At 43.2% G+C, this 22,436-nt stretch overlaps 2 protein-coding genes across 2 annotated transcripts; one reads left to right on the forward strand and one right to left on the reverse strand.

Annotated features, from left to right (window-relative positions):
- Positions 1–10,197: 10,197 nt before the first annotated feature.
- LOC123106690 (mucin-1) lies at positions 10,198–11,352 on the reverse strand. Its single transcript, XM_044528782.1, has one exon. It carries the CDS (start codon positions 11,334–11,336, stop codon positions 10,410–10,412), a length of 927 nt encoding a protein of 308 aa, XP_044384717.1. The 5' UTR covers positions 11,337–11,352; the 3' UTR covers positions 10,198–10,409.
- An 812-nt stretch (positions 11,353–12,164) lies between these two features.
- Positions 12,165–13,180, forward strand: LOC123106691 (uncharacterized). The gene is made up of 2 exons (XM_044528784.1): positions 12,165–12,591; positions 12,663–13,180. The coding sequence occupies exons 1-2, from the start codon at positions 12,313–12,315 to the stop codon at positions 12,975–12,977; spliced, it is 594 nt and encodes a 197-aa protein (XP_044384719.1). The 5' UTR covers positions 12,165–12,312; the 3' UTR covers positions 12,978–13,180.
- Positions 13,181–22,436: the final 9,256 nt, after the last annotated feature.

The following is a 22,436-nucleotide window of genomic DNA, read 5'->3' on the forward strand; positions in this document are numbered from 1 at the left end:
AGCGCCTGAAGGGCCTCGTCATCATCGACGCCTCCTCATGACGACGGCTCCTCCTCCGACGAATCGGACGATCCTCCACCAGCCGACGACAGGTACAGCTATGCCGGCGACCAAAAGGGGAAAGGGCCGGCCCGAAAGTGGTGAAGTTGATTTTAATTTCAAGTTTTAGATGTAGTATATAGTTCTCTGTCGTTTGTGTAAACTTTGATGGATCTTTTGGAGAATTATTGTGTAATTTCTATGTCCGGAGCTGATCTACGTAGTTTCATCGACGTTGCATATCTCTACTCCTAATAGACGAGTTGGTTGAATAGTCCCACCACTTTCGTCTGGTTTTTTTTCATCTGGTTTTTTTCGTCTGGTTTTTGTTCGTCCAACCTCCCACCACCTCCCCTCCCACCGGTTTTCCTCTTTTCTCGTCTGGCTGGCAATACCCAACGTATTTATGGTAATCAATCACAATTAATCCACGTATGGTAAGGCTATAAACTCATAAATCTCAAATATGATAATTATAGTAATAAATCAATCCAGGTATGGTAAGGCCATAACTCAGGAAATTTTGAATATGGTAATTATTCTCTTCACTTTGTACGCCCCACCCCATCAATCGAAGGTCTCCCCCAGCGCACGCCCCACCCATTTTCCCACCTCCTGATTTGGCATGTGATGATTCAATCACGTAATTCCCCCACACAAAAAAGAAGAAAGATTCAATCACGTAATTTATCTCCACTCCTAAATGAGGAGTCTGCGGCGGTGATGGTACGTCTCTAAGTCCTTCGTTTGGTTTCGTTCGTTCCATCGAAGGAAGGATCTCGCCACCTTCGATCGATACTTTCCAAACATAGCCCACGTCTCATTTTGGGTATTTACCAATTTCCTGCCAGAATAAGGCCTTAAAAAACAGTCTACCCCACCCATTCCTCCTCCCCTTTCATACAAGCCCGATGCACAATTGTTAGGAAAGAAAAAACACACATGATGCCGCCGCCGCCGCCCCAATCCTCCTCTCCCTCGTCCCTCCTCCTGATAGCAGCAGCAGCGTGGGAGAGACACGCGGCGCAGCAGTGGGATGACGGCGGCAAGTAGCAGGTAGCCGGATGGAAGTCGCGGGAATGTCTCATCTAATCTCCGTGTCGTCCTCGACATCAGAGATTCCCACGCCATCACTTCTCGTTTCTCGCTCACCCTTCTTTTTCTAGATCAAAATCGAGATTTAGAGCGGCTGACCAGGGGCGATGTTGGTGGGGCATTTGATGTGTGTGACGGGCTGGCGGCATGGTTGGAGAACGAAGAGGAGCGCCGTGGTGGTGGAGGGTCGTGAGTGATGACCAAGAGCTGGGGAGGCTGCTGGTGCGTTGGGGACATGGTCGGGCGCCTCCTCTAACACTCTAGCAGAGTCAGATGGCGTTCAGGTCATGCCTGGTAGGCGAGCTAGCAGTCAGCAGCCGAAGTTGCGGTCGACTTCACTAGGCTGGAGCCGAAGGACACGATCAATTTCGTGCTACGCATGCGGCATCCCCAGCACCAGCAGCAAGAAGTGCGCCACGTGCAAGGTTATGCGATACTGGTGCGTCCCCCCTCCTCCTCCATACATGTTGCTTGCTTGGTATATATGGCATAGCTATGAGCGTGTCTTGCACTCTCACCGAGTTCCTGCGGACATCAAACAACAAGAAGGTTGTTTTACAAGAGGTTTATGCCTGGTTTGATCAGAAAAAACTGGTGTTCATCTTTACTGTATTTATTTTTGGCACACAGGTTTTGTTCTCGGAGCATATATAGGACCTCTCGGCCAGGTCAGACATTCATTGAACTTGACTACAGCACCTCTATCAGTTTCCGAATCATGACCAAATCATGGTGCTCCCACTGTTCTCACCTGACGTGTTACATAAATGTTTTTTTGCAGTAGTTCAGGGTTTAAGGCAATTAAGGATGTTATTTAGGTTCCTCTACAGATTCCTCCCTATATTAAGTATTTCTCATGTGCTTGCATCGTGGTGTTTTGTTTGGTTTGTAGGAGGAGATACATAGAGTTGCTCTGTTGTATTTGGTCCGCCAAGGTGTGCTACTTTGTCATCATTAAGTTTTTCATGTGGTCTAATTGCTAAAAATTTCTGTACGGAAGGAATGCTTAAGCAAAATAGACTATAGAAGTACTGATGATGGTCTGATTGATAATATCTTCTGTACCCAAGGAATACTTAAGCAAAATAGACTATAGAAGTACTGACGGAATGATGTTCTTTGTGCTCTCATAGCTTTTGCTGCAAATGTAAATTTTCTTAATCTGCATCTATTTTTGTGCTCTCATATGAAAGGTTTATGCGTTAGTACTATTGTGGATTCTTTAACCTTTTCATGTCTGATGGCATGAACTTATCTATAGTAGGTACATGCAAAGGAACTTAACAAGAGAACAATAGTCTTTTGAACAAGGCTAATTTGTTACCTTTAAATATCAGGTCCACACACCACACACACACTATAAATGAGAGAGAGAGAGAGATATTTATATGTATCTTTTGCAGGATTGAAAGCACATGATGAGAAGAAGACATGGTTTACCACTACAGAGGATCAGATAGCGTCTTCGTGGATTCAGATAAGAATAACATTGTAAATGGGCAAGGTATCATGTACAATCAAGCATTGCAAATGACTAGCTGCTGCCTTGTTTAATTTTTTTAGGATTCCCCAAAATTTCCTTACTAGAATTTTGAGAAGTTTGGCCATCAGTTCTACTGCTTGGTCATTTTATATATCATGCTGCAGTCTTTCTTTTAATAAAAGGTAATATTAACACCATCCATGTACTACTATTGTGTTTGCGGTCTGATACATGGTGACTAATTTTCATATACATTATGTTTCATATTATCAATGAATATGTTTATTTTTTTATGCATGTACCCTACAACTGGGTTATTATATGTGTGCTGTTTTTTTCCTTTTCACTTCATTACCATCTTTGGGCTGAGACTTTATAACTATTGCAAGTATGTTGAGAGTGTGCTATAAACTAAGGGCAATCCTAAATGGATATGTCCAGTTCGACATAGCATTGCATATTGCAGTATCCATAGAACTAAGAAAGGACCGTTCCAACTGGCAATGAGTATTGGAAGGTATAAATACTACATAACATATGGTTTCAGAAGTATAATAACAAGCTCATATGGTTTCAGAAGTATAATAACAAGCTCATATGGTTTCTAAAGTAGAAACCATATGCACCATTTGATGTTTGAAGTGGAAATGTATCCATGATAGTTAGTTGTTGTTGTCAAGGGGCGATGTTGGTGGGGCATTTGATGTGTGTGACGGGCTGGCGGCATGGTTGGAGAACGAAGAGGAGCGCCGTGGTGGTGGAGGGTCGTGAGTGATGACCAAGAGCTGGGGAGTCTGCTGGTGCGTTGGGGACATGGTCGGGCGCCTCCTCTAACACTCTAGCAGAGTTAGATGGCGTTCAGGTCATGCCTGTTAGGCGAGCTAGCAGTCAGCGGCTAAAGTTGCGGTCGACTTCACTAGGCTGGAGCCGAAGGACACGATCAATTTCGTGCTACGCATGCGGCATCCCCAGCACCAGCAGCAAGAAGTGCGCCGCGTGCAAGGTTATGCGATATTGGTGCGTCCCCTTCCTCCTCCATACATGTTGCTTGCTTGGTATATATGGCATAGCTATGAGCGTGTCTTGCACTGTCACCGAGTTCCTGCGGACATCAAACAACGAGAAGGTTGTTTTACAAGAGGTTTATGCCTGGTTTGATCAGAAAAAACTGGTGTTCATCTTTACTGTATTTATTTTTGGCAGACAGGTTTTGTTCTCGGAGCATATATAGGACCTCTCGGCCAGGTCAGACATTCATTGAACTTGACTACACCATCTCTATCAGTTTCCGAATCATGACCAAATCATGGTGCTCCCACTATTCTCACCTGACGTGTTACATAAATGTTTTTTTGCAGTAGTTCAGGGTTTAAGGCAATTAAGGATGTTATTTAGGTTCCTCTACAGATTCCTCCCTATATTAAGTATTTCTCATGTGCTTGCATCGTGGTGTTTAGTTTGGTTTGTAGGAGGAGATACATAGAGTTGCTCTGTTGTATTTGGTCCGCCAAGGTGTGCTACTTTGTCATCATTAAGTTTTTCATGTGGTCTGATTGCTAAAAATTTCTGTACGGAAGGAATGCTTAAGCAAAATAGACTATAGAAGTACTGATGATGGTCTGATTGATAATATCTTCTGTACCCAAGGAATACTTAAGCAAAATAGACTATAGAAGTACTGACGGAATGATGTTCTTTGTGCTCTCGTAGCTTTTGCTGCAAATGTAAATTTTCTTAATCTGCATCTATTTTTGTGCTCTGATATGGAAGGTTTATGCGTTAGTACTATTGCGGATTCTTTAACCTTTTCATGTCTGATGGCATGAACTTATCTATAGTAGGTACATGCAAAGGAACTTAACAAGAGAACAATAGTCTTTTGAACAAGGCTAATTTGTTACCTTTAAATATCAGGTCCACACACCACACACACACTATAAATGAGAGAGAGAGAGAGAGAGAGAGATATTTATATGTATCTTTTGCAGGATTGACAGCACATGATGAGAAGAAGACATGGTTTACCACTACAGAGGATCGGATAGCGTCTTCGTGGATTCAGATAAGAATAACATTGTAAATGGGCAAGGTATCATGTACAATCAAGCATTGCAAATGACTAGCTGCTGCCTTGTTTAATTTTTTATGATTCCCCAAAATTTCCTTACTAGAATTTTGAGAAGTTTGGCCATCAGTTCTACTGCTTGGTCATTTTATATATCATGTTGCAGTCTTTCTTTTAATAAAAGGTAATATTAACACCATCCATGTACTACTATTGTGTTTGCGGTCTGATACATGGTGACTAATTTTCATATACATTATGTTTCATATTATCAATGAATATGTTTATTTTTTTATGCATGGACCCTACAACTGGGTTATTATATGTGTGCTGTTTTTTTCCTTTTCACTTCATTACCATCTTTGGGCTGAGACTTTATAACTATTGCAAGTATGTTGAGAGTGTGCCATAAACTAAGGGCAATCCTAAATGGATATGTCCAGTTCGACATAGCATTGCATATTGCAGTATCCACAGAACTAAGAAAGGACCGTTCCAACTGGCAATGAGTATTGGAAGGTATAAATACTACATAACATATGGTTTCAGAAGTATAATAACAAGCTCATATGGTTTCAGAAGTATAATAACAAGCTCATATGGTTTCTAAAGTAGAAACCATATGCACCATTTGATGTTTGAAGTGGAAATGTATCCATGATAGTTAGTTGTTGTTGTAAAGGGGCGATGTTGGTGGGGCATTTGATGTGTGTGACGGGCTGGCGGCATGGTTGCAGAACGAAAAGGAGCGCCGTGGTGGTGGAGGGTCGTGAGTGATGACCAAGAGCTGGGGAGGCTGCTGGTGCGTTGCGGACATGGTCGGGCGCCTCCTCTAACACTCTAGCAGAGTCAGATGGCGTTCAGGTCATGCCTGGTAGGCGAGCTAGCAGTCAGCGGCCGAAGTTGCGGTCGACTTGACTAGGCTGGAGCCAAAGGACACGATCAATTTCGTGCTACGCCTGCGGCATCCCCAGCACCAGCAGCAAGAAGTGCGCCGCGTGCAAGGTTATGCGATACTGGTGCGTCCCCCCTCCTCCTCCATACATGTTGCTTGCTTGGTATATATGGCATAGCTATGAGCGTGTCTTGCACTGTCACCGAGTTCCTGCGGACATCAAACAACGAGAAGGTTGTTTTACAAGAGGTTTATACCTGGTATGATCAGAAAAAACTGGTGTTCATCTTTACTGTATTTATTTTTGGCACACAGGTTTTGTTCTCGGAGCATATATAGGACCTCTCGGCAGGTCAGACATTCATTGAACTTGACTACAACATCTCTATCAGTTTCCGAATCATGACCAAATCATGGTGCTCCCACTATTCTCACCTGACGTGTTACATAAATGTTTTTTTACAGTAGTTCAGGGTTTAAGGCAATTAAGGATGTTATTTAGGTTCCTCTATAGATTCCTCCCTATATTAAGTATTTCTCATGTGCTTGCATCGTGGTGTTTAGTTTGGTTTGTAGGAGGAGATACATAGAGTTGCTCTGTTGTATTTGGTCCGCCAAGGTGTGCTACTTTGTCATCATTAAGTTTTTCATGTGGTCTGATTGCTAAAAATTTCTGTACGGAAGGAATGCTTAAGCAAAATAGACTATAGAAGTACTGATGATGGTCTGATTGATAATATCTTCTGTACCCAAGGAATACTTAAGCAAAATAGACTATAGAAGTACTGACGGAATGATGTTCTTTGTGCTCTCATAGCTTTTGCTGCAAATGTAAATTTTCTTAATCTGCATCTATTTTTGTGCTCTCATATGGAAGGTTTATGCGTTAGTACTATTGCGGATTCTTTAACCTTTTCATGTCTGATGGCATGAACTTATCTATAGTAGGTACATGCAAAGGAACTTAACAAGAGAACAATAGTCTTTTGAACAAGGCTAATTTGTTACCTTTAAATATCAGGTCCACACACCACACACACACTATAAATGAGAGAGAGAGAGAGAGAGAGAGAGAGAGATATTTATATGTATCTTTTGCAGGATTGACAGCACATGATGAGAAGAAGACATGGTTTACCACTACAGAGGATCGGATAGCGTCTTCGTGGATTCAGATAAGAATAACATTGTAAATGGGCAAGGTATCATGTACAATCAAGCATTGCAAATGACTAGCTGCTGCCTTGTTTAATTTTTTATGATTCCCCAAAATTTCCTTACTAGAATTTTGAGAAGTTTGGCCATCAGTTCTACTGCTTGGTCATTTTATATATCATGTTGCAGTCTTTCTTTTAATAAAAGGTAATATTAACACCATCCATGTACTACTATTGTGTTTGCGGTCTGATACATGGTGACTAATTTTCATATACATTATGTTTCATATTATCAATGAATATGTTTATTTTTTTATGCATGGACCCTACAACTGGGTTATTATATGTGTGCTGTTTTTTTCCTTTTCACTTCATTACCATCTTTGGGCTGAGACTTTATAACTATTGCAATTATGTTGAGAGTGTGCCATAAACTAAGGGCAATCCTAAATGGATATGTCCAGTTCGACATAGCATTGCATATTGCAGTATCCACAGAACTAAGAAAGGACCGTTCCAACTGGCAATGAGTATTGGAAGGTATAAATACTACATAACATATGGTTTCAGAAGTATAATAACAAGCTCATATGGTTTCAGAAGTATAATAACAAGCTCATATGGTTTCTGAAGTAGAAACCATATGCACCATTTGATGTTTGAAGTGGAAATGTATCCATGATAGTTAGCTGTTGTTGTCAACGATAAAAATTGGAAGAAAATTAATAAAGCCATTTTCATTGGAGAATAATTGGAGGGTAGCACCCCACCGGTTGTTATATTACTTGCAGGACGAGATATTTTGATCGAACAGATAAAAACAAAGAGATAAAGAGCTAAAACAAAAATATGGGGGAAAAATATGGGGGGCTGGTCAGCATGCTAGGTCAGAGCAAAGCGAAAAACTGTATAAATAAGTCCCAAGGAGTGTGATACATTATGTAGAATAGAATATTTGTTCTCCATGAAACCTTTCCTGGGCTCCATAAAAAAATTGTGCTCATGCTTGTGCAGATTCTAAAATTTTGATTCGTTGTTCGGGCATTCGGAGTTCACAATTATCTAAGTTTCTCTTATGTTTGTTTTCAAAGAATTTGGTACTTTAGAGTCTTGCTATTATATTATCTTTGAATCTAATTAGAATAGATTAGTAGTATGATATAGTGAAGTAGTCTTGCACTCACTTAATTTCAATCGGGTAAAAAAAAGATAATTTATTTCATCCATAAGTAGAACACCCGAGCTAATCGATACACCGTTTAGAAAATTGATACACTGTTGCAGGGAGAACAGCGCACGCAGCAGTGGTCGAGGGCTGAGCACGTGTCGACATCGTCCGTGGCCGCTGTTGGTTGCTGAAGGAGGCATGCATTAGGTGGTGCAAGGGCATGCTAGTGATGGAGTCGCGCATCATGTGGTTGGGCAAGTAACGCTCGGGAACTGCCAGGCGCCCAGCCGCCTAGGCTGACGCGGGAGGCGCGGTAACTCAAGGAGGAAGATGTAGTCATGTGGAGGGAGTGACGACGGAGGGCCTTGGATGGCTGGACGAGACCCTACATCATAATCAAGGAGGACCCTACATCTAAAGGAAACAGGGCAGTCTACTCCCTCCGTTCCTAAATATTTGTCTTTTTAAAGATTCCACTATAGACTACATACAAATGTATATAGACATACTTTAGAATGTAGATTCACTCAATTTGCTCCGTATATAGTCCGTAGGGGAATCTCTAAAAAGACTTATATTGAGGGAGTATATCATAAGTCTATTGCCGGATTTCTAGAAGAAGGAAAAAGGGAGAATGGTTGTTGCTGCTACTCTGCATCTGCTTTAAAATGTGAGTGCTTATATCAGGAAGATCTTGGTTGCAAAAGTGATCAAATATAATAATCAACACAAACACATTATCGGTTCTATAATTAAATTCCTAAGATCTTATAATTCTAAATCAGATTGGTTGATTATACAATCAATTAACATTATTTGGTGTAGCATGTTGTTTAGCATTTTAGAGTTCCATCCTCTTTAGTAATGAAATAATAACGAACTCATATTAGTGGATCCGTAAAAGTGTATCATATTAGTTTGACGAGGGTATCTAGCAAGTCAATTCTTGTATGACGAGAATAATGAAAAACCAAGTGGCAAAAGAAGATAAATGAGGAAAGAAGAGATAATTTTTCGCTCGAGGGTGGGGCTGTAAGGAATCTGTGGCTCGGGTAAACAAAAACATCTTGGTGGCCATATAGAAAGAAATGGTTGGAAATTGGGATAAACATGTTTGTTGGACATGACACATTCATGAAACATAAAACCATCTGATTAGTCTCTCTCAGTTTTAATTTGTTATATTCCATTTCATTTTCAATCTCCTTCCCTCAATCCTCCCGATTCAGTTTTTTCTTTCCAAACCTGACTCCACCCTATCTAGATCTCGAGGGGTTGCCTCCTGTCTATCTCGTCCCATCTTGCTGCCAGGCATGGAAGAGAGGAGGGAGAGCAGAGGAGCACGGTGGCCTCTGGTCGTTGCCCAGGAAAAGGTAAAGGCCGTGGCACGACTGCCCGTCGCGATGCCCGTTGTTGCTTGCGTGCTTGTTTCCCTCCCTACACCCCCACGTCCAACTCGATGTTCGGCTGCCGCAACGCCGTAGATGACCAAGTCTGGGGCGCGCCCTCTTGTGAATGTCCAATTAACTGAGGGCCGAAGGTGGGGAAGGCTTCGATATTATTGATGTGTATTAGCTGATTGTCAAGAAAAAGATGTGAGTTAGTTGAGACGACATTATTCTTGGTTATTTTACCTCCGTGGGTAGATCTTAAAATTTACCAAAAGCTCGTTGCAACGCACGGGCGTTCTACTAGTTATAGTATGGATATAGGGGTTCGGACATAAAAGATACGGATGTGGACGACACGATTTGAAGAATGCCCGATCACTGTCCGCGAGCGTTTGAGAGCCCGGATTTACAGTGAATTGGTTTTACCCATCTGATTTTTCCCATCCCGGTGTTATGATTATGTTACTAAACCCAAGAAGCAACAAAATAAGAAAGAAGTGTCATTTCCAGTCACGTGTCCCTGCCCTTAATTAAAGCACTAATGTAGGAGCAGTTCACAACAGCATCATTACATAGGCTGGAACACCAACAAAGCTTGCCTTGGTTTAGTTACTGCTCTTTCACTTCTCATTCGTTTCACTTTCAACCTGGTTCTTGGAGAAGCTCACCAACACATGTGTGCACCATTTATCTTTCATTTATTGCAAAACATCTACCGTGAAGAACAGCAATCTCAAAACAGAAAATCGCAGCTGCTGAAGTAAACATAAAATTGAGAATGTAAAAATAAATTACTCGCGCCCCCAGTATAGAAACATAAACATTGACTTTCGTTCTTGGCTTCCTGGAACCATAAACATTGAGAACTAGTATGAGAACAACAAGAAGGAGCATTCGGGGCATATAAAACACCAATTTTGTTCTTCAGAATTCCACACTTACATCACAATAAAATTACTACAAAAGGGAACAATAATCCCTTTTCTATACACAAGTCAACCTTCTTTTTCCACTGCATTCCTTCTTGCCACCGCAGTACTTTACAAGGGAAGTTACTAGTATTGCTTGTTTGACACTCGTGAGCTAGTGGTCCATGGAGGCGTCGGCGGTCTGGCGTCAAGACTTGGACTTGCCGGTGGTGGCGGCGGCGAAGCCGTGCATGGCGCTGTAACCGCCGGAACCAAACCCGAGGCAGCCGAGAAGCAGCGCCTGCCGGTACGGCAGGAACGTGCGCCGCCGCATATCCTCCGCCTCTGCCCGCCTCGCCTCGTAGAGCCGCTCATGCGCCGAGCTCCTCCTCCCGCGCTTACCCATCGCCGGGGTGGGGTTCTTGTTGGGAGCTGCCAGCGGGGAGTTCGTCTTGGGGCTCGCTGGCGTTGGTGGACGTTGGTGCTTGGAGCCGTCGGACTTGTACGGATGGATGAGCTTCTTCAAGAACCGCCACCGGCCGCAGCTTCCCGAGGCCGAGGACGACCCGGACGACGCCGTCGATGACGAGGACGACGACCGTGACGCTGATGTCGGCGTCCGTACGGATTCTTTCGCCGGGGCGGGCGAAGATAACGGTGACATCCAGTGTGCCCGGAATGGCGAGGCTGAGCGGGACCTGCGATGCACCGACCGGCTCCGGAAACGGCCGCGCTCGTCCAATGGCGACGATGCCTCCTGCGGCGGCATCCGATCACCGTTGGGGCGGTCGGCGGTGGGCGGGGGCGCCTGCGGACGGAGGAGGAACGAGGAGAGCCGCATTGGGCGGATCTGGCCGTTGTGGAAGAGCTCGTCGGCTGAGGACATCGCGGCGGCGGCCGGGGACGGAAACTGCAACGAGAAGTCGAAGTCGAAATCGTAGTCGCAGTCACCGGGGCCTCGTGCAGGGCTCGCCGGCGCGCTGAAGCAGTAGCCGGCGGCGGCATGGAACGACGGGTCGCGGGCGGGGGTGGACGGTGCGCTGACGAAGGGGGTGGAGCACGCGCTGCCAACGCTCACGCCGCAAGCGCCGGCGAAGTGATCGCCGGAGCTGGTGTCGGTCGTGGCGGCGGCCATTGCGCAGGCGAGTGGGGTGGTGGGGATAGTGAGATGGGAAGGTGAGAAAGGCTCTTCTTATTAAGAGAGGCTGGTTGGTCGCTTTGCGTTTTAGCCCTTGATGATACTTCCTCCTTTCTGGTTTATAGGGCTTATCTCAAAATTTTAGTTTTTCCATTTTATAAGGCTCAATTTGGTTGTTCCCCATCACATGTTCAGACTTTAAGGTGCATTAAATCATTGCATGCAAGTATTAAGAGAAAACTGACCAATGCATGCACTTTATGCAGGTATGCATTGCAATTAATGCATTCGTAAACATAATTTTTTGAGGAAAACAAGAGCATTAATTAGGTGTTTTTGCAAACTACAAAAAATATTCCACCACTCATCATCTAGCTTGGTTGATGAGATTTTTGAATTGAGCCTTATAAACCGAAAAGGAGGGAGTAAATGTGAATGAACTAGATGAAGCACAACATTAATTTTGGATGCATAGTTATTGGGTATATTAATGCAATGATAAATCAAGATCGTCATCGCCTAACATTTTCCGATTATGGCGCGTTTGATTGGTATTGCGGTGTTGTTGCTAAGGCTAGATACAATGGGAAGTAATTTAGATTAGTAATTAGTCATTTATGTTATTTATTGGGCATCTCTAGTCGAACCCTTAAAAGGTTATAGAGGAATAAAATTTTGATTTTACACCTCTAATTGGCACCTAACCGAACTCATAAACTGTACTATAATAAAGGATTAAAAAATTACTCCTTGACTCCGCGGGCACCTAAATATACTCCTTCACCGAGCGGTAGACTAACAAATCTTCTCCCCCTTCGGCAGCTCTCACCCTACCCCCGCGCCGCATCTACTCCGGCTTGTCGATTCCCGCCTTCGCCGGCGACCACTCGCCACCGCCGACGCTCCGAAGGACCCGCTACGGTCCCCACCCACCCGGATTTGGACCTCTCTCATCGGCGACATTGCGTTTGTGATGGATTCGACAGGTACAGACTCACGCAACCCCCGCAACGAATCTGCACTGCATCTCGGTATGGCCTCCTTCCCTAGGCGCTCGGAGCTCAGTCATCGACTGACCACTGGCACAACTACGCACAATCGCCATCGGCCTGGCTCAACCCTAGCCCAGCAGCTCGCCAGCTCCTCGTTGCCGGTCATCAAGTGTGACCACTACCCGCGACAGGTGCTGCGCCGAGTTTCGACCATGCAGCAACATCCTGGATGGGTGTCCTTCAAGTGCAAAAAAGATGGGGTGAGTGCTTGTTTCTTCGGTTGTTCTTCAGATTCGTCGCAATTTGTAGCTTATTGTTTGCTTGTGTGTAGGATGGATGCAAGTTTTGGTATTGGGATGAAGAGTACATCGATCTATTGATAGCAAGAAATTTGCTAGATGTTCGTACACTACTTGCTAGAGTTGAGACAGGAGATGAGAATAGAGACGACGCAATGTCCAATTGTATGGAGGCGGGGAAGAACGAAGTGTGCAATCTCAAGAAACCGATAGAGAACTGCAACAGTGTGTGCAACGAAGACATAGAGAAAATATTAATCCAACTAGTTGGAGCACTTATGGAAATTGGATTTCTATTAAAGTGTCTAATTGTGGTTATGGTTTTATTTAGACTGAGAGAGAATTGAGGTAATAGAAAATTTAGCTTATCCCCAAGATGTAAAAGGAATGCAAACTTTTATGGGGCATGCTAGTTTCTATGGGAGGTTTATTAAAGATTTCTCCAAGGTTTCAGAACCTTTGACTGGCCTCTTGCAGAAAGATGTACCATATTCTTTTGGTGAGAATTGTACACATGCTTATGAAAAGCTTAGGGATGCACTGATTATGGCTCCCATCATCCAGCCCCCGAAGTGGGATGAACCTTTTGAGATAACGTGTGATGCTAGCAATTATGCTATTGGAGCTGTCCTAGGACGACGAGATGGTAAAAAAACTTAACGTTGCCTTTTATGCTAGTAGGAGCCTGGATGATGATCAAAAGCATTTAGCCACAACTAAGAAAGCATTACTTGCCATTGTCTTTTCTTGTAACAAATTTAGACATTACATTATTAACTCTAAAGTAATTATGCATACGGATCATCGTGCCTTAGTTATCTTGTTACAAAGAAGGACGCTAAGCCCCGTTTGATTCGATATATATTGTTCAAGAGTTTGATCTACAGATAGTAGATCGAAGGGGCGAAGACAACCAAGTGGCAGATCACCTATCACCCATGGAGAGGATACCTTACGAACCCATTCTAATAAATGAGTCCTTTCCAGGTAAGAGTTTGGCTATGATTAAAAAGATAGATCCTTGGTTTGCATAATATGCTAACTTTTTTGTAGGAAAGTACATGCCATAAGATGAACTATCGCCAGAGAAAGAAGTTCTTCAATGAGTTAAAATACTACTTCTGGGATGACCTTTTTTTATCGGCATGGGCCAGATAATATGATTAGATGGTGTGTTCCAGAACACGAGATGAACGTCATTCTTGTTAAGTGCCACAGTAGCCCTTACGCAGGACATCATGTTGGGGGCTGAACCGCTACCAAAGTACTTCAATCAGGATTCTATTGGCCTACACTTTTCAGATATGGGCACAGGTTTGTTAAAAGTTGTGATGCATGTCAACTCATATGTGATATAGGTAGAAGACAAGAAATGCATATGAACTATAATCTAGTTTGTGAACCTTTTGATGTTTGTGGCCTAGATTATTTGGGACCATTTCCAGTCTCCAATGGGCATACTCACATTCTTGTGGCTGTAAATTATGTTACCAAGTGGGTTGAGGAAATCCCTACGCACCACGCCGACATTGTAACCTCACTAAAAATGATAAAGGACATAATTCTTCCCAGGTCTGGAGTACCTAAAGTTCTTATTACTGACAGTGGATCTCACTTTATACAAGAAATTTTCAGGAGGATCCTTCATATGTATGGAGTTACTCACCGAATAGTTTCTCTCTTATCATCCTCAAACAAGTGGCCAAGTGGAACTCATAAACTGAGAGGTAAAGATGATACTATAGAAGATGGTGCATAAATCCAGAAAAGATTGGGAAAGGAAGTTAAATGAGACCCTTTAGGCCTACCACACCGCCTACAAGAACCCAATGGGCATGACACCATATAAGATGGTATACGATAAGGCATGCCATTTACCCCTAGATTTAGAGCACAAAGCTTATTGGGCAGTCAAATTGTAAATTTTGATCTTAAAGAAGCAGGGAGAAGAGAATGTTAGATATGCATGCCTTAGGAGAGCTCTGGAGTAATGCATATGAAAGTGCCTGGTTGTTTAAAGAAAAAGTTAAGATGTGGCACGACCAAAAGATCTTGAAACGAACATTTGCTGCGGGGAACAAAGTCCTCCTATTTAATTCTCTTCTTAAGTTGTTTCCACGGAAGCTCAGATCTTGGTGGGAAAGGCCCTATGAGATTGAAGAAGTTTACAATTCCAGAGACGTTTGCTTAAAAGGGGGAAAGATGCCCCATGGATCATAAACAATCAATGCTTCAAGCTATACCTTGCTGATGAACAGAAGGAAGAACGAGAGGTAGAAGAGGTAATAAGTTTCAGCACGATCGAAGAAGCTGAAACATTCAGAAGGAAGAAGGCAGGTATAGTAGAATAATAATGTGTCCTCTAATAGATGTCAATATTAGCCTTAATTAAGTTTTTTTGTTGTGTCAGACCTATTTGACTTAGTGCTGAATCGCTAAGTTTTTGTGTGGACTTGGATATTCTCTTTACTAGCTTTCTAGGGAGGAAATTTCCCTAAGGAAAAGTTCCACAAGGAGGCCAATAGAATCAAAGATGTCGCACCATATGACCAGCCACGGTCGTATGAGCGCTCGTATGCAAAGGATGCGGAAACGGCGGAGATGTCAGAATAAAGGATAACCTATTAGAAGACCACCAGTGGTCGCATGACTGCTCACATGCTTCCTCGACGCCAGGCGACGCGGTAACAGAGTCAAAGATGCGGTACCATCTGATCGTCTATGCTTATATGGGTGCTCACATGGATCACCATCATCATCATCATCATCATCATCATCATCATCACTACTGTCATCATCATCGGCATCCCAATCCATCTCATTATAACATCAGGAACCCTAGTGGATCATCTTGTGTGTTACGTGTGTGATTAATTCATGTTTACCATCGCAACCCTTATGATGTTTGTTGTCTCCATGTGTGAGTAGAACCCTAGTTCCCGGGGATATGGATGAACCTTGGTATGTATAGGATCTGAAACGTTATATTGGATATGAGATCCTCTGTTGAATGCTTACTTTAATAAATTTCATGAATGTTGTGAAGGGGCCCCACTTAGCATTACCGCGGAAAGGCCATGAAGTGTATCACTTTCGTTATAAAGGTTAGGACGTGAAGGTAATTCGAGCTAACAGTAAAAGGCTTTGCTTCTAGCCTTTGCAATTGAGAGGGGATTTACGAAGAACCCTTAGAGAGGTCTCATCCATGAGGTAACCCTTAATTACCTTAGTCATAAGCTGCAAGGGGGGACTATGGTGGTGGCATGCGTGGCACGAACTCAACCTAGAGTAGAACATGTACTATACCCGGCTCCACCCAGTATAATCGTCAAGAGTGCCTCAAATATGTAGACCATATTATGTAGATGCACAGGTTACACTAGAATCATAAAAATGGGGATTCCGGACTCCTTGAGAATGCTTTATTCCTCTGTCATTTCCACTTGTCACTTATGCTGTTGTTTTCTATTTTATTTTATTTTATTTACTTTTAGTTCGCTCTACACCAAAATCACTATTCACTTCCGCCCTCACTTTGTTTGTAGTCTACAATTACTTGCAGACACAAATCCATAACTCACTACAAGAGGCAACGCTTAATTCATGTGCTCCCTGTCGGATCGATACTCTTACTTTGAAATTGTTGGGTTTCGTAGTAATTTCAAAAAATTTCCTACGCTCACGCAAGATCATAGTGATGCATAGCAACGAGAGGGGGAGAGTGTGATCTATGTACCCTTGTAGATCGACAACGGAAGCGTTTGGTTGATGTAGTCGTACGTCTCCACGGCCCGACCAATCAAGCACCGAAACTACGGCACCTCCGAGTTCTAGCACACGTTCAGCTCGATGACGATCCCCGGACTCCGATCCAGCAAAGTGTCGGGGAAGAGTTCCGTTAGCACGACGGCGTGGTGACGATCTTGATGTACTACTGTCGCAGGGCTTCGCCTAAGCACCGCTACAATATTATCGAGGACTATGGTGGCAGGGGGCGCCGCACACGGCTAAGAATAAGATCACGTGGATCAACTTGTGTTTTTCTGGGGTTCCCCTGCCTCCGTATATAAAGGATCAAGGGGGGTGCGGCCGGCCTAGGAGAGGCGTGCCAGGAGGAGTCCTACTCCCTCTGGGAGTAGGATCCCCCCCCCCCAATCCTAGTTGGAATAGGATTCGCGGAGGGGGGAAAAGAGAGAGGGGGACCGGCCCCCTCTCCTTGTCCTATTCGGACCAAGGGAGGGGAGGGGCGTGCGGCCCATCTTGGGCTGCCCCTTGTCTTTTCCACTAAGGCCCACTAAGGCCCATATAGCTCCCGGGGGGTTCCGGTAACCTCCCGGTACTCCGGTAAAATCCCGATTTCACCTGGAACACTTCTGATATCCAAACATAGGCTTCCAATATATCAATCTTTATGTCTCGACCATTTCGAGACTCCTCGTCATGTCCGTGATCACATCCGAGACTCCGAACAACCTTCGGTACATCAAAACGTATAAACTCATAATATAACTGTCATCGAAACCTTAAGCGTGCGGACCCTATGGGTTCGAGAACAATGTAGACATGACCGAGACACGTCTTCGGTCAATAACCAATAGCGGGACCTGGATGCCCATATTGGCTCCTACATATTCTACGAAGATCTTTATCGGTCAGACCGCATAACAACATATGTTGTTCCCTTTGTCATCGGTATGTTACTTGCCCGAGATTCGATCGTCGGTATCCAATACCTAGTTCAATCTCGTTACCGGCAAGTCTCTTTACTCGTTCTGTAATACATCATCCCGCAACTAACTCATTAGTTGCAATGCTTGCAAGGCTTAAGTGATGTGCATTACCGAGAGGGCCCAGAGATACCTCTCCGACAATCGGAGTGACAAATCCTAATCTCAAAATACGCCAACCCAACATGTACCTTTGGAGACACCTGTAGAGCTCCTTTATAATCACCCAGTTACGTTGTGACGTTTGGTAGCACACAAAGTGTTCCTCTGGCAAACGGGAGTTGCATAATCTCATAGTCATAGGAACATGTATAAGTCATGAAGAAAGCAATAACAACATACTAAACGATCGGGTGCTAAGCTAATGGAATGGGTCATGTCAATCAGATCATTCAACTAATGATGTGATCCTGTTAATCAAATGACAACTCTTTGTCCATGGTTAGGAAACATAACCATCTTTGATTAACAAGCTAGTCTAGTAGAGGCATACTAGTGACACTCTGTTTGTCTATGTATTCACACATGTATTATGTTTCCGGTTAATACAATTCTAGCATGAATAATAAACTTTTTATCATGATATAAGGAAATAAATAATAACTTTATTATTGCCTCTAGGGCATATTTCCTTCAGTCTCCCACTTGCACTAGAGTCAATGATCTAGATTACACATTAATGATTCTAACACCCATGGAGCCTTGGTGCTGATCATGTTTTGCTCGTGGAAGAGGCTTAGTCGACGGGTCTGCAACATTCAGATCCGTATGTATCTTGCAAATCTCTATGTCTCCCACCTGGACTAGATCCCGGATGGAATTGAAGCGTCTCTTGATGTGCTTGGTTCTCTCGTGAAATCTGGATTCCTTCGCCAAGGCAATTGCACCAGTATTGTCACAAAAGATTTTCATTGGACCCGATGCACTAGGTACGACACCTAGATCGGATATGAACTCCTTCATCCAGACTCCTTCATTTGCTGCTTCCGAAGCAGCTATGTATTCCGCTTCATACGTAGATCCCGCCACGACGCTTTGTTTAGAACTGCACCAACTGACAGCTCCACCGTTTAATGTAAACACGTATCCGGTTTGCGATTTAGAATCGTCCGGATCAGTGTCAAAGCTTGCATCAACGTAACCGTTTACGATGAGCTCTTTGTCACATCCATATACGAGAAACATATCCTTAGTCCTTTTCAGGTACTTCAGGATGTTCTTGACCGCTGTCCAGTGATCCACTCCTAGATTACTTTGGTACCTCCCTGCTAGACTTATAGCAAGGCACTCATCAGGTCTGGTACACAGCATTGCATACATGATAGAGCCTATGGCTGAAGCATAGGGAACATCTTTCATCTTCTCTCTATCTTCTGCAGTGGTCGGGCATTGAGTCCGACTCAACTTCACACCTTGTAACACAGGCAAGAACCCTTTCTTTGCTTGATCCATTTTGAACTTCTTCAAAATCTTGTCAAGGTATGTGCTCTGTGAAAGTCCAATTAAACGTCTCGATCTATCTCTATAGATCTTTATGCCTAATATGTAAGCAGCTTCACCGAGGTCTTTCATTGAAAAAATCTTATTCAAGTATCCCTTTATGCTATCCAAAAATTCTATATCATTTCCAATCAGTAATATGTCATCCACATATAATATCAGAAATGCTACAGAGCTCCCACTCACTTTCTTGTAAATACAGGCTTCTCCAAAAGTCTGTATAAAACCAAATGCTTTGATCACACTATCAAAGCGTTTATTCCAACTCCGAGAGGCTTGCACCAGTCCATAAATGGATCGCTAGAGCTTGCACACTTTGTTATCCCCCTTTGGATCGACAAAACCTTCCGGTTGCATCATATACAACTCTTCTTCCAGAAATCCATTCAGGAATGCAGTTTTGACATCCATCTGCCAAATTTCATAATCATAAAATGCGGCAATTGCTAACATGATTCGGATAGACTTAAGCATCGCTACGGGTGAGAAGGTCTCATCGTAGTCAATCCCTTGAACTTGTCGAAACCCTTTTGCGACAAGTCAAGCTTTGTATACAGTAATATTACCGTCGGCGTCAGTCTTCTTCTTGAAGATCCATTTATTCTCAATTGCTTGCCGATCATTGGGCAAGTCAACCAAAGTCCATACTTTGTTCTCATACATGGATCCCGTCTCAGATTTCATGGCTTCAAGCCATTTTGCGGAATCTGGGCTCACCATCGCTTCTTCATAGTTCGTAGGTTCATCATGATCTAGTAGCATGACTTCCAGAACAGGATTACCGTACTACTCTGGTGTGGATATCACTCTGGTTGATCTACGAGGTTCAGTAGTATCTTGTTCTGAAGTTTCATGATCATTATCATTAGCTTCCTCACTAATTGGTGTAGGTGTCACAGAAACAGTTTTCTGTGATGCACTACTTTCCAATAAGGGAGCAGGTACAGTTACCTCGTCAAGTTCTACTTTTCTCCCACTCACTTCTTTCAAGAGAAACTCCTTCTCTAGAAAGTTTCCGAACTTAGCAACAAAAGTCTTGTCTTTAGATCTGTGATAGAAGGTGTATCCAATAGTCTCCTTTGGATATCCTATGAAGACACATTTCTCCGATTTGGGTTCGAGCTTATCAGGTTGAAGCTTTTTCACATAAGCATCGCAGCCCCAAACTTTCAGAAACGACAACTTTGGTTTCTTGCCAAACCATAGTTCATAAGGCGTCGTCTCAACGGATTTTGATGGTGCCCTATTTAACGTGAATGCGGCCGTCTCCAAAGCATTACCCCAAAACGATAGCGGTAAATTAGTAAGAGACATCATAGATCGCACCATATCTAGTAAACTACGATTACGACGTTGGGACACACCATTACGCTGTGGTGTTCCGGGTGGCGTGAGTTGCGAAACTATTCCGCATTTTTTCAAATGTACACCAAACTCGTAACTCAAATATTCTCCTCCACGATCAGATCGTAGAAACTTTATTTTCTTGTTACGATGATTTTCAACTTCACTCTGAAATGCTTTGAACTTTTCAAACGTTTCAGACTTATGTTTCATTAAGTAGATGTACCCATATCTGCTTAAATCATCTGTGAAGGTGAGAAAATAATGATATCCGCCACGAGCCTCATTATTCATCGGACCACATACATCTGTATGTATGATTTCCAACAAATCTGTTGCTCTCTCCATAGTATCGGAGAACGGCATTTTAGTCATCTTGCCCATGAGGCACGGTTCGCAAGTACCAATTGATTCATAATCAAGTGGTTCCAAAAGTCCATCACTATGGAGTTTCTTCATGCGCTTTACACCGATATGACCTAAACGGCAGTGCCACAAATAAGTTGCACTATCATTATCAACTCTGCATCTTTTGGCTTCAACATTATGAATATGTGTGTTACTACTATCGAGATTCAATAAGAATAGACCACTCTTCAAGGGTGCATGACCATAAAAGATATTACTAATATAAATAGAACAACCATTATTCTCTGATTTAAATGAATAACCGTCTCGCATAAAAAAGATCCAGATATAATGTTCATGCTTAACGCTGGCACCAAATAACAATTATTTAGGTCTAATATTAATCCCGAAGGTAGATGTAGAGGTAGCGTGCCGACCGCGATCACATCGACTTTGGAACTGTTTCCCACGTGCATCGTCACCTCGTCCTTAGCCAATTTTCACTTAATCCGTAGTCCCTGTTTCGAGTTGCAAATATTAGCAACAGAACCAGTATCAAATACCCAGGTGCTACTGCAAGCATTAGTAAGGTACACATCAATAACATGTATATCACATATACCTTTGTTCACCTTGCCATCCTTCTTATCCGCCAAATACTTGGGGCAGTTCCGCTTCCAGTGACCAGTCTGCTTGCAGTAGAAGCACTCAGTTTTAGGCTTAGGTCCAGACTTGGGTTTCTTCTCTTGAGCAGCAACTTGCTTGGTGTTCTTCTTGAAGTTCCCCTTCTTCTTCCCTTTGCCCTTTTTCTTGAAACTAGTGGTCTTGTTGACCATCAACACTTGATGCTCCTTTTTGATTTCTACCTCCGCAGCTTTCAGCATTGCGAAGAGCTCGGGAATAGTCTTATTCATCCCTTGCATATTATAGTTCATCACAAAGCTCTTGTAGCTTGGTGGCAGTGATTGGAGAATTCTGTCAATGACGCAATCATCTGGAAGATTAACTCCCATTTGAACCAAGTGATTATTATACCCAGACATTTTGAGTATATGCTCACTGACAGAACTGTTCTCCTCCATCTTGCAGCTATAGAACTTATTGGAGACTTCATATCTCTCAATCCGGGCATTTGCTTGAAATATTAACTTCAACTCCTGGAACATCTCATATGCTCCATGACGTTCAAAACGTCGTTGAAGTCCCGGTTCTAAGCCGTAAAGCATGGCACACTGAACCATCGAGTAGTCATCAGCTTTGCTCTGCCAGACGTTCACAACATCTGGTGTTGCTCCAGCAGCAGGCCTGGCACCCAGCGGTGCTTCCAGGACGTAATTCTTCTGTGCATCAATGAGGATAATCCTCAAGTTACGGACCCAGTCCGTGTAATTGCTACCATCATCTTTCAACTTTGCTTTCTCAAGGAACGCATTAAAATTCAACGGAACAACAACACGGGCCATATATCTACAATCATACATAAACAAGCAAGATACTATCAGGTACTAAGTTCATGATAAATTTAGGTTCAATTAATCATATTACTTAAAGAACTCCCACTTAGATAGACATCCCTCTAATCCTCTAAGTGATTACGTGATCCAAATCAACTAAACCATGTCCGATCATCACGTGAGATGGAGTAGTTTCATTGGTGAACATCACTATGTTGATCATATCTACTATATGATTTACGTTTGACCTTTCGGTCTCCGTGTTCTGAGGCCATATCTGTATATGCTTGGCTCGTCAAGTATAACCTGAGTATTCCGCGTGTGCAATTGTTTTGCACCCGTTGTATTTGAACGTAGAGGCTATCACACCCGATCATCACGTGGTGTCTCAGCACGAAGAACTTTCGCAACGGTGCATACTCAGGGAGAACAC

The sequence above is a fragment of the Triticum aestivum genome, chromosome 5A (assembly GCF_018294505.1).
Source record: "Triticum aestivum cultivar Chinese Spring chromosome 5A, IWGSC CS RefSeq v2.1, whole genome shotgun sequence".
Taxonomy (NCBI): domain Eukaryota; kingdom Viridiplantae; phylum Streptophyta; class Magnoliopsida; order Poales; family Poaceae; genus Triticum; species Triticum aestivum.